The sequence below is a fragment of the Patagioenas fasciata genome, chromosome 5 (assembly GCF_037038585.1).
Source record: "Patagioenas fasciata isolate bPatFas1 chromosome 5, bPatFas1.hap1, whole genome shotgun sequence".
Taxonomy (NCBI): domain Eukaryota; kingdom Metazoa; phylum Chordata; class Aves; order Columbiformes; family Columbidae; genus Patagioenas; species Patagioenas fasciata.
The window spans coordinates 14,472,870-14,485,604 of NC_092524.1; the positions used below are offsets into that span (position 1 = coordinate 14,472,870).

Here is a 12,735-nt window from a genome sequence, read left to right on the forward strand (position 1 = left end):
CTAGTAAATCTTTCTTTTTCTGAGAAGAAAACTCCCCCAGTTTGGGGAGGGAAGAATTAAGGAGCAATTTGGAAAATATCCTTGACTGATAAGTTGTTTTTCACAGCATGTCCCTAGTCTATTAAAAACACCTAGAAAGACAACATATAAGATTCAAAACAGCTGCGATCCAAAGTCTCCAAGCCAAACAAATCTTTTACTCCCTGCCTCTGCCCCGTTTCTACAATTATGATTTTTCCTGCCATTATCATCCTTTCTAGAGATGACTTTGACTCTAAGACCTCTCCTTCAGCCTTTGTACTCTATTAAAAAAAAATACAGAAGTATTCATATGCACTTTCTAGTGAGATGACCAATATTTTATAACATAGTATCTTGTTTTATGATGGAATTACCACAGAAATAGTTTTAAATCATAGGAAAAGTTAAATAATCTACAGTCATTTACTGAACTTGGAAAAGGGTAGGATGCATTTGTGGAGGCATAATTAACCAAATGAGATTGCTGATTTACATACCTGTGATGTTTGGCCCTGTAACTTTGCAAGTTGAGTTGTTCGCATGTTTAAGGACTGGCTCCTTGTAACTGTTGCTCCAGAAGATTTCCCATTAAGTTTTCTTTCCAGATGACAAGTTACTAACAACTTTTCTTCTAACAGCACAGCATCCCATGGATCTTCCGCAGTCATACTTGAAGCCCTCTCTCCATCATTCTCTGCCTTATTTAAAGTCTCCACACTATCCACTTTGGGTTTACTTAGGGGATCCAAATCTAACCAATCAAATTTACTAACATCTCTGCAGCTTTCTGAGGCTGGTAGGTTAGAAACCGCAGACTTTATAGCAGTCATTTCCAAGTCTGTGCTTGACTTCCCATTTTTCAGAAATTCTGAGGTGCTTGCAATTTTGTCAAATACTTTTGCCATTTCTGGAGTAAGTACTGGAGGATATATGGGTAGGCTTCCTTGTGGATGGAAAGGTGTAGTAGCTGCCAATGGGTATGAAATGTATTGTGCCTGCCTTGGAAGACCAAGATAAATAGGTTCTCTAGAGTGATAGGAGGACATAGTTGGATGGAATCCATTCTGAAATACACCAGTTTGTTTTGTGTAAGAAGCTGAGGGGTAAATAGGAGGTAAAGTGCATGTCACAGGTGCTGGTATTCCAGGCATCCACTGTCTTCTCTGACTCATAGGCCCAAGACAAAACTGTGAAGAAACAGATGGGCTGAAAATAGGACTTACTGGTAATGCAGATACTTTACTAGATTCAAAACTGTCATCCAGCAGCAGTTTTTCTAGTTCAGCATGAGTAAGCTTCTCTATGTCAATGGTACTTAGTTTATCTTCCATGCTCTTGGCATCAGACTCTGGAAACACCATTAGATCATGGTCCTGCTTATTATGAGCCTGTGCTTTTTGTCTGGTGCTACTAAAAGAATGGAAAGTTTGTTTATTCCCAGCAACACCTCTTTCTTTCTGCATCTTAGCTAATGCTTCAGCTTCCATCTGCAACGCCTCCTCTTTGTCCACATCTTTTGACCTTGCAGCCGCCAAAGAAGGTGATGAGTGCTGTTTAAATCCATTGCTACTGGATATCTGGGCCATACTGCAAGAACAGATGTCCATTTAAAGAAGCAACGCTTCCCTTCTACTGGTTGTCTATCCTTGGCTTTGGAATAGATTTAGCAGATCTGAAAAGGAAATGAAACATTAGAAACACATAAAAGAAATATTACATAGAAAACTACTAAGTCATACATCACACCTGACAAGGTTGAACGTTTCCTGCAGAAGCCCAGGACATAAAATATTAAAGAGAACCTTTGTTTGGGGGGAGGTGGAGGAAGGTCAAATTTAAGAAGAGAATCCACCCACTTCTTTGTCTTACTAGTACTTACCAGTAGGCAGACTAAGTACCTGGTTTCTTTTTATGCCACTGAGCCTAAGACACAGAAAAGCAACATTCAGGTACCTAACCATTTTCAGATTTGAGCAATTCTGCACACTTAGCCAGGTTCAATCTCAGAAGCAGAAATAATTCCAAAGACTATATAAATATGTAGCATAGATAAAGCACATTATTGAGAAGACTTCCAGTTTACTTCAGTATATTACAAAAACGATAGAGGTATCAAACTGCTGTACCATGATTATGATGGTCATAATAGTGCTGAAGGACCTCCCTTTGGGAAATATCATGGTACTTTACCCTCTTAAAAAGAGAAATAGTGCCTACGAAATACTGTTTCTTGGACAAGCAAAATAAGCTGTTTAAGTACAGCTGCTCATTAAGCAATCCCTTTAACAGCCCCTTAAAGGAACCTTCATTCACTACTAGGTAAGGGAAGAAACTCCGAGAGGTCACTTTTGCTTAAGACTACCACCAAGAAAAGGACATCTTGCATTTCTCCAATTCCAATCTTATGCTTAGCACTATTACACGACTTCCCATATATATCACGATATCTCTGCCTCTTTAATAAAATAATCTTACAAGAGATTACCCCAAGAACTATGTTATTTTTCAATATTCTTTCTACTTTATTCCAGAGCTTTTACACATGGGATAGAGTTGAGTCTAGGAGATGAGATGTCTTCCAGCAACAGCTCATATGCATATCAAGCAGCAAGATAAAAATCATGAATAATGAGTTTCTGCTCGGACTGTTACAAACAGCAATCTTCATTAAAACACAGTTTCACCGAACTAGATAAGAATTTTACATGTAAATCACCACAGGTTGAAGTCATGCAACAGCTGACAAACTAAAAGAGTTCTCTGCAGTAAGTAATGCAGATAAAGTCTGTCTTTATGTTCCCTTGCAATTCACACCCATTAGGTGATGTTTCCCCCCCAACCTTGAACCAGACCAGATATATGTGCCTTTAAACTGACTGTACTTCTGTGGACTTGCCACAAACAGCAAGATTCTTAAGAGATTTCTAACAGATTCTTTAAATTCTTCAAGACACTGACCAAGTTTTTGTTACCCCTACTTCACTTCAGTGGCTCATATTGTGAAGGACAGATGTCTTTGTAAGAGGCTGGACACATTTCAGCTAAGTCTAAAAACATAAAACCAGGTGAAAACCTTCACAAAGCAAGATTAAGCCAGAACTGATGTTACAGGTACCACAACAAGATTTAAATGAAAGGGGGCATTTTCAGAAAGAGTGAAACAGTGACAGACTAACAGTTACAAAACCCTGAAAACCACACAACTAAAGTCCTAGAGAATAAAGTCTTCTTAAGGAAGAGCTTTGGAGATTACTAGTATGTATCCATTCCATTAGATGATATTCAACAGATGAAGTCTACAGAAAAAAGGAGACACTAGATGCACTGAATATTTTGTAGATGGTCTAAGCCTACTAGTCACAGATAACATCCTAATGAAAACTCTAATATACTTTACATTAATTGCTCAGACTGCCCAGATACCCATGCAGCCTTTAATCTATTAACTTACAGCTGGTTAAAATTGCTATGTCAAATTTTCAGATGCAAGAACACCTTGACTTGTGAAGTCTTCCAAGCAGCTATATATAACAACAACCCTGGCTCCTTAAAGAAGCAGGAAGCCTTATTTTTCTGCTGACATTGACAGCTTTGATCTCCCTACTCGCCCAGCAGTCTCCTACTCACAAGAAGTCTCTGTTCCACAAAGTCACAACTTCAGATAAACCTACATTCCTTCACACTCAAAAAAATGGTGCACAGCTACCACAGCACATTTGTTTTTAACATCTAGAGAATCCAAATTGCTCAATCATTGCTTATTTTACAATTTCACATTATAGTGCTACATTTCTGTCAGTGTATGATTGCACTCTTGCACTAACAAATCCATCGGCTTCTAGTATTCAAGACAGAAGAATATTATTATCAGTGTTTATCTGAAAAGTTTAATTTTACTTTTATTTTTGCAAGACAGTCTCATCAGCATACATGCACTTAATGTGATCACTGTATACAAGTCCTGTCCTTGGGAAACTTCTAAAACCAAATCAGTGTATAAATTTCTGTCAAAACTGTATAAGCAGACTGCAGTTTACAGTTTGGAGTTAAAAACTGGTCGAAAATATGATAAAATTGCAATAGTTTTAGCCAAACTTCACCCTGCATGTAAGTTTTAAGCCGTAAATTCACATGATAAAACATCAGGAAAAAAGCTCCCTAGGTATAAGTACAATTAAAATAAAGATAGGTCTTCTTTTAAATGCTAACTACACTGTGTCGGTTAATTTCACATAAGAAGTTCAGCTTCACTTTGAACTTCTGATTTTGTAGCCATATACTTTCAAGGGCACAGAGTGAGCAGAATTTATACTTCTCCAACATCTAAAAGATAAGGGGAAATTCCATTTGGAACTCCTCTCAAACACAGAAGAATATGTATAGAGTCCCAGAAAGCAGAAAAACAGATACCTGAGTCACTATTGACCACACCATGGAAATCCATGAGAAGTTTGCAACAACTGGAAGTCATTGGAAGACCCAGAAATAATCCTTAAAGAGTCAGGATTGTTCTCATATCAACTGCTGACCACTGTTTTAAGTAACAGTAATAATCAGTTTTCAACCCTCAATCTGCTCACCTTCAAGAACACAACTCTTTCCAAACACTTACAGAACAGGTTAAATACTTTCATTTTCTTAAAAAAGAAAAAAAAAAAAAACAAAGAAAAAAAAAACCACAACGAAAACTTGAAGCAGCTGAAGGGATTGTAACAGAAATATGAAACTGATAAGACATTTTCCTACACCACCTATTTCTCCCCTAAATTTGAAATTAAACGGCCACATTCATACTTTGTATAAAGTTGCCATATTTACACTGCTCTAGTAGCACCAACGTTGTCTACAAATCTCAACCACACAATTTATCTACAGCCTCGACAAAAGGTAATCTGTCTCTTGTGGTGTGACTTACTTAAATTTAAGCAAGATTTTCTTTACGTATTCAGTCACGTGTGATCAGACACGGGTCTGCAGACCTTCTCTGGCTTCAAACTAGCAGGGTGGTCCTAAGATCAAAACTTCCTCGATGGTAATTTTGAATGAATGTGTTTAGAGTCTAAGGTTAACTTGATCAGTCAAGTGCCTGTGTGCTGCTATGTAATTTTGAGTACTGCTCATTATTCATTATTTCAAAGTACTAAAATGCTCTGTAAAAAAATACAGCAATAAAACTTTATAATTATAAAGAACCAAGAAACTGCAGTAAGTCTGACCATCTCCTTCAGATCAAAGGCTCTACGTGGAATGGAGAAAACAAACTAATCTAACGAATATTAATACATAAAATTGAACTACATGGGGTTGTTTGTTTTTTGAATGAGGAATTGGTAAGTGCTTGGTAAGAAACTTCAGGAGAATCAATACAGGATATTACATTTCTACCAGGACAAAGACTCTAAAAACCTAAATTAGTTACCTATCTTAATGAGCAAGGGATGACTTTATTAGAGATAAATCCTGTTACCTTAAGCAGAGGTAATCGTACCATCTGCTCATGTACATGTTAACATTGTTCTCTACTTAAGATGAGTTGCACAACAATTTTCTTTCCAAAAAAACCCAAGGCTTTTAATATTCTATTTATAATTTGTTCTAGTGCTAAACAAGGGCAGAACATATTACTTGGTAATTCATTCTTATGAAATACTTAATAGTTATCACAAATACATGAATTCTCTAGAGTCCAAAGACTAAATACAGAAGCAATAAGTTAGACCATTTCCTGCATTCCTCATAAAGTAATGCCCTGACATACAGCAGCCAGAGCTTCCTCAGAACAAGTGTAATTTTCACAATAACTGTGGTTATTTTGCCATTAAAAAATATATACATATGAGGAATTTGCCTAACATTGAAACATAGCTAACTTCAGAATTAACAAATCTTGACTGCATACCAGAGATGGTAGCGGTTTTCTGGGATAACAAGGAAGACTTAGTACAATAAGACAGCAGTAATACAGTATGGAAAGTAGTAATTATCTGGAAAGGAATTCATAGCAAGACATTTGCCACAGCAGGAAAACTCGTTAGCAAGAAAAAAAAAAACCACATTAGAACTTTGATCTTCAAAAGCCCTCTCTGCCAGATACATCCAGATTGCTAGAAACTGAGAAACAACTGAACAGATACTTCACAAAGTCATGTCATGAGTAAGTCTAATATTTTCTAAAATACTGTTAAGTTTAAATCAGAAGGTTTTTTTCAATAATGTGTACATAAGTAGTCTGGAAAGGCAGTGTTTCAGGCATGCAGTTTTATCATGCTGCCTTTCCACTAAGAACTTGGTTGGTTCTTCAACCTAGTCAATTCAGCAAAATTAGAAAGCATCCCCTTGCAGGTGAGATTAATACAGGTAATCAAAAGACCAAACCCACTTTGTTCCAGGTCATATTTACAGAATCTTCCAAGACAATTCCACTACCTTAAACACAGGTACAATTTTAATTGGGCACAAACTCTGAACCAGTATTCATTTCTGTTTTGCTCAAATCATTCAGCTTGTAAATACCTAACCAGCTGTACTTTGAAAATCCATTTACATCTAAAAAGTACCATTTTATCATAAAACCTCTGATCTTGAGAGCTAGGAAAGAATAGGATGTTAATAGTGCTAGAGCAGGAAGCCCCCAGGAAGGCTTTAAGGCCTTTCAATATCGGCAACAAATCCCTTGAAAAATCCAGCCTTGGCTCTTTCAACATTTATAAAACCACTTCTGAACTCTTCTACTTAAATCAATTTTCATCCATGACACTGTGCAGGAGACTTACTAGATATGGCATACTTTGCAACTGTAGAAACTTGACTTTTTGATCAGTGTTGCAAGAGAAGCAAAAGGTGCAAGCATCCATGATGGTGTTCCACCCAAATCTCCGTGTAGGCAGCTTTAGGCACCTACAGGTTCTGTGTTCTCCATTGCCACAAAACGCTCTTCCCCTTCTTGAACCAGTGGTTTGCACCATTAGCCACTGCAAGCCATTTCACCAGTGGATGTATCTACATGCAGATTTGGCACAGTATATTTGCAAGCTTCTTCAGCATATTTGTGCTGTTACACTCCTCCCATCAAATTTTAAACACAATCACCATTTCATTTAAGCCTGTCAAAGATATAGGGGTCTTAAAAAGAATTCCATATAAGTTCCATAAAAACAAGCAACCTGACACCATCAAGAACATTGGGTGACACAGCTAGAAGCAGTAGTGTGAGCTCATACTATTGGACACCACAGATTTATTATCAGGATAATCTTCATAAAAGTTTGAATTACACTAAGAAGTCCTTAAAGCCAATCAATTGAAGACACAAATCAACAGGAAACTTGACATAGTTTTCATCAGCTGTAGAACTACTCACCAACTTTTCATCTCTGTATTTCTCCCTATTTTGTCCTCAGCCCTAACAGCACACCTGCAGTTCTACCCCTGCTCAGTACTTTCTGGATGCACATACCAGAAAAAGCAATAATGAAACTGATGGCATCCCAAGCTGTTTCATTTTGAAGCACTTGGCCAAGGTTTTGTTTTTTTCCATGCCTTACAGCCAAGTCTATTAGCATCATTGTTTGACAAAGGCTAAGAATTTCAGTTCTGTTGCAATGTTTCTCCTTACAGAATAATGCTTTCATATCTACTCCTCTGCTTCAGAAGTTTACTTTTATAAATTGGTTACTTTTATAAACTGGTTCTCCTGCTTTTCAGTCACCTCTAAATATGTGTTTTTCTCATTGTCACCCTTACAATTCACACTCATTTCCACCAATCCCTCTATTCAAGGGGTACTTGAAAACATTCAGGCAATACAGAATCATCTACAGAGCAGCTCTGCTTAGTACACAAAAGGCAGACATTTTAAACTACATGGCCAATTCGATAAAAAAATACCAAAAGTATCTAGAGGGCAGGGAGGAGAGAGAAAAGAGGACAGGAACATTTGTGCTATCTGCTTTAATTACCCAAATAGAGATGCCCAAACACCTTCTACAGTTTTATAACATTCTACAGCAGAGAGGACCACTGTAAAAACCCAGATTTTCTTAAGTTACACACCTGAAGCAATCCCTGCAAACATTCTCCTAATGTCACAAAGCATTCAAGAGACAGTAAAACACAGGAAGTTCATGATGCAGCATCCACTGGCTATTAACACAGGGAGATGAAAACAACCCTCCCGCACAAAGATCTTATTCTATTCCCTGTGCAGCAGCACACAGTCTACACCTTCAACAAAACATAATCAAAACTAACAGTAGAGCAAGGAGACAAAACCACGCCACCACAGCTCTGTCCCAGTTTTAACTCCATATCACTGTATTAGTATCAACCTACCAGGCTAACCAAATGCAATTCTGCTGCAGTAGCCAAATTATTTCTACCACTTGGTTCAGCAGACGAGTTTCCCCTCAGGCAGGAAACTTGCACAGTTTCAATCATAACCAGCAGATGCTTCTCAGTCACAAACCTAGTGTTTATGAAAGTAGTACGGAGAATTGTTGATTATTAACAGAACAAATGCACTGTTCACATATACCTGTTTGTTTCATGCATTAGAACCTACTAAATGTTTATTAGATATATGGATTCAATTATTACTGTTTTTTTAAAACACTACACTGGTAGAAAACTGAACAGCATGGCTACACTCAAACCAAAGGTTCATCTCATCCTTAACTTGTCTCTATGGGTGGTTGCAGAAATGCAAATGGAAAAAGATTAAACCAAGGCAATTATGCAATGACACTTCCTCAAAATACTCCCCTAGTCTTCACGAATTTGCCACTCAAGGACTTCCTGAATCCAGAGGTAACTTCTCTAATATTAAGATCTCTGATGGATTTTTCCCTCCAGGAATTTGTCCAGCTGCATGCTGAACTCTTGGAAACTTTCAGCACTCACCTTGTAACTCAGGACTGTCACCACCCTCTGCCTTTCTGCTGTGACTACCGTCCAAGTAGAAGACCATATCAGCTACTCATGATCTGTTCTCAGTGTACATCCATAACTGTTAACATCAACTACAATACTGAAACGTACGAGCTTCCAACTCTATACAGACCAAATTATTTAATCTAGATCATCATGCAGTGAACAACCTCGAGATCTGAACTAGTGACATTCTGTTAACATAAAAAATGTGAAGTCCTCATACACCACATACTGTAAGGTTTCAGTTACGGTTGTTTTTTTGTAAGTGATGTTTTGTTTGTAACTCTGATGCCACACACCTGAAAATTACAATTTTAATGAAATAAACAGACATATCTTCTCTCTGTACTTCAGTTTCCTCAATTAAAGCACTCTGAAGTGACCATCACTTGGAACAAACCAAACTGACTCAAGGGAAGTAATTCCAGGTTGCATTTCTACTAAGGTATAGATCAAAGTGATATTCCTCATAACTTTTTTTTGTGTGTGTGAGCTTTGAGGAAAACATTTTATTCTAAATGTATTATAGATTGAGATTTATGATTAGTGGCACACTTTGAAACATTTCCTCCTTCACTCACTTGTCCAGTCTGGAAACAGTTCCTGCATTCCTCTGCAAAAACTGACATCACAGCAGCCTTCTCATGTACAAAGGGCCTGGATGAACACTGTAGTAGATGACTGATGTCATTCTGATAAAAACTGAACTCTGGTTCTGGTAAGTAGTTACACATCCACATCTTCTACTTAAAATAGAAGAATGTTTACAGTTTGCACTTCCACAAAGCAAACAATTTACATTTGTGCTATACTCTAAGATTGTTGTACTATTCTAAAAATAAATACCACAGTAATTTCTGCTCTAACTGCAGAAACTGAAAGGCAATACCTCTAAAATAAAAAAGGAAGATCATTATCTGAATGTCATTACAGCTAACCTAAAAACACATGCTATACTTTATGAATTCTAGTCATCAGCGTTATGCTTACACTGTCCTACCTACCAGTGTTAATTACAATTTTTAAAGCTTCCATTAAGATAGCCTAAAGACTATTCAGAAGTTTAAAGACAAACAATACGCAATCCTGCTCTAACCTAGCATTCCTTTTTCTTGATAGCTCCATACTGGTCTGGTTTTAGTCCCACAACAGCCTAACACAACAGAAAAAAAAAAAAAAAACATCACCTCAGCATATTTGGTTTTCTAAGCAATGTTTCAATTCAATTTTCTTCAGCTAGGTAGCAGATACCATAGCAGCACTGGATAAGAAATATCAGCTGTTTCAGGTTAACTTGGTTTGAGAAGTTAGAAGCAGCGGAACACAAATTCAGAAAGCTTTTTTTACTTGACATTTTGAAATGCTTAATTTTCCACTTAGGGTATTCGGTTCTCTTTGGTGATATACAGAGAGCTACTCAATAAAGATAAAAAAAACCAAAATAATCATTTTATCTTTATATACATTGATAAACCTTTATGTTTGATTCCTTAATGATTACAGTAATACTCCAAAAGGAAAGAGAAACATCAAGTTCATAAATCAGGATTACCATTATATTGTAATTAAGTAGGACAAATCTATTTTTTAAATCAACTGGAATTTTAAATCTTTCTTCAGACCTCCGATGTACTTTTATAAAAAAGCATACTTATGTGACTCTTCAAATACAGCGCAACATTTAAGAAGACGGAATTCTAATTTCCTCAACAAAAGGCCATTTAACCTCAACTATTTGCTACTTTATTCAACTTTCTTTTACTGTCCATTTATTCTTTAGTTTAATTTCAACTAGCTTTCAGTTAAAAATAACCTAGTGTGCATTGTAGCCCCATTCCCGCCACCAAATGCAGTAAATGATGCAAATGTAAGCAACTTCTTGTCCTCCCAGACACAAAGTTTTTTGCAGGCCCACTCCCACTGTTGGCAGGAGGGACACAACCACCTTCAAAGCTAACAAATCCAACAAACAAAATACTTTCATCTGTCAGATTTCATTCCCTCTACCCCACTTCTACTTCCCCTTTGGATTCTTCATAAATCATCCACCACTACTACTCCTGAACACAGTTTATACTGTAAGTAGGTGTTGCACAACATCTTTTACCAACATCACACTTTTTTTTTCTTGATTTTTCAGTTCCCTTCAGAAAAATAATTGCATTAAACACGCAAGACTTATTTTAAAACTCTGCATCTCTCCCCTACCTCAAATCAGCTCAACTGCACAATGTTCTAGGACCACATTTTCAATAAGTAATACAATGATGAGGAAGAACATCAGAATGTTTCTTTTCTTCCAAGTTCTTTGAGTGCATTTTACTACCACGTTCCCTTTCTGTAAGAACAGCATAGCTTTAGTGAGAGGTCACTAGCGCTAACGAAGATGCAGGTACACGTTTTTAAATTACATTGATGCAGAATAATAAACTCGGTCAACTTGTGAGCAGTAAGCCAGTTACAGGCTTCCATGTGTAACTACGAGTAACCGAAAACCTCTCGGAGGAAACAGCAGAGCTGTGTGAGGATCAGCTTTGTCAACAGCCAACTTCTGCGGAACCACAGTAACGCTGCAACCTGAGGTTAGTTAACCCACTCAAAAAGCCAACGAGAAGGAGAATAAAAAGGGAATGTAAACCCAGGGGGTCTGCGGCGGCTGTTAAGGTTCCCCCTGCACATGGTGAACACTCGGGCTACCTAAAGCAAAGCCTTCCCAAGTGCCTCCTGCTCACGACCCGCTGCCCCGAGACTTCACCCTCAGGTACACAAAGCGCCTCCAGAACCGGGGGTGCTGTGAAGGACAAGCGGCTCCTCGGGACGACTCGGATGGCTCCGTGTCCAAACGGCCCCCTCCAGCGCGGCAGACACCGCAGGCAGCGCCTCCGCCTCGCACCAGCCCGGACACAGACGAGACGGCCGGGACGAGCCGATCGGGCTGCGCTGCCCCCGGCCCCGCTGCCCGAGCCCCGGGCCCCAACCACTCGCAGGTGCCTCCCCGGCAGCGCAGAGTACACCGGCCGCCCCCGGGCCCGGAGCGGCGCCGAGGCCGAGCCGGCAGCGCCCGGAGGCCGAGAATTGCAGCGCGGCACCGCGACCCCTGAGGGAGGAGAGGGTGAAGGGGGAGAAGCGGCGGGGGGCGGCAAAAGGACACCGGCAGGGAGAGAGGGATGGGAGAGTGAGGGAGCGGAGCCCCAACCTCGCCCCGACACCCCTCGGCGGGCTCCCGGCACCTACCTCGCAGCGCCGCCGGCCCGTGGCAACGGCCATTTCTCTCCGCGCCTCCTGCTCCCGCCGCGGGAACGCGCGCCAGCCTGGGCAGCCCCCTCCCCTCCCGCCGCTTCACCGCCGCCGCCGTGCGCTCACTTCCGGCCCGGCCCGCAGCGCTGGAGCGGGCGAGAGGCGGGGCGGGCCCTGAGGAGATGGGCGGGCGGGGCGGGGCGCCGGCCGCCCCACTCAGAGCCTGCCCGGGACACTGGCCCGCGCGCTCGTGTGGAACCTTGGCTGTGCCCCTCGCCCGGGTGGCACGGCACGCTTGCGGAGCCTGGCCGGCAGCACTGGCCGAGCCCCGCCAGGGAAACGGGCCGTTAACGGCCGGCGGGGGCCCGGCTGGAAGCGTCGCCGCTGCGGCCACGGCAGCGGCGGCTGGGTGGCTCTGAGGTGACTCTCCGTCATTTCCTCCCCTTATCGCCCGATCTTCCTAAGAATGCTCGGCATGACTGGAAACTTGCACAACGCACCAAAAACGTCCGGCCGGGCGGCTGGGGCCGAGCCGCGGGTACAAGGCGC

The 12,735-nt window shown here is 40.4% G+C and overlaps 1 protein-coding gene across 2 annotated transcripts in view; it reads right to left on the minus strand.

Annotated features, from left to right (window-relative positions):
• The window catches only part of PIK3C2A (phosphatidylinositol-4-phosphate 3-kinase catalytic subunit type 2 alpha), a 51,431-nt gene extending 39,132 nt beyond the window's left edge, over positions 1–12,299 (minus strand). The window contains exons 1-2 of one of the 2 annotated variants that reach the window (XM_065839484.2): positions 12,184–12,299; positions 519–1,693 (exon numbers count right to left, since the gene is read on the minus strand). In XM_065839484.2, the coding sequence (XP_065695556.1) occupies positions 519–1,628 (1,110 nt within the window). In that variant the 5' untranslated portion in view covers positions 1,629–1,693; positions 12,184–12,299. The remainder of the gene's footprint in view (positions 1–518; positions 1,694–12,183) is intronic. The other variant, XM_065839486.2, reaches the window with a different exon arrangement.
• Positions 12,300–12,735: the final 436 nt, after the last annotated feature.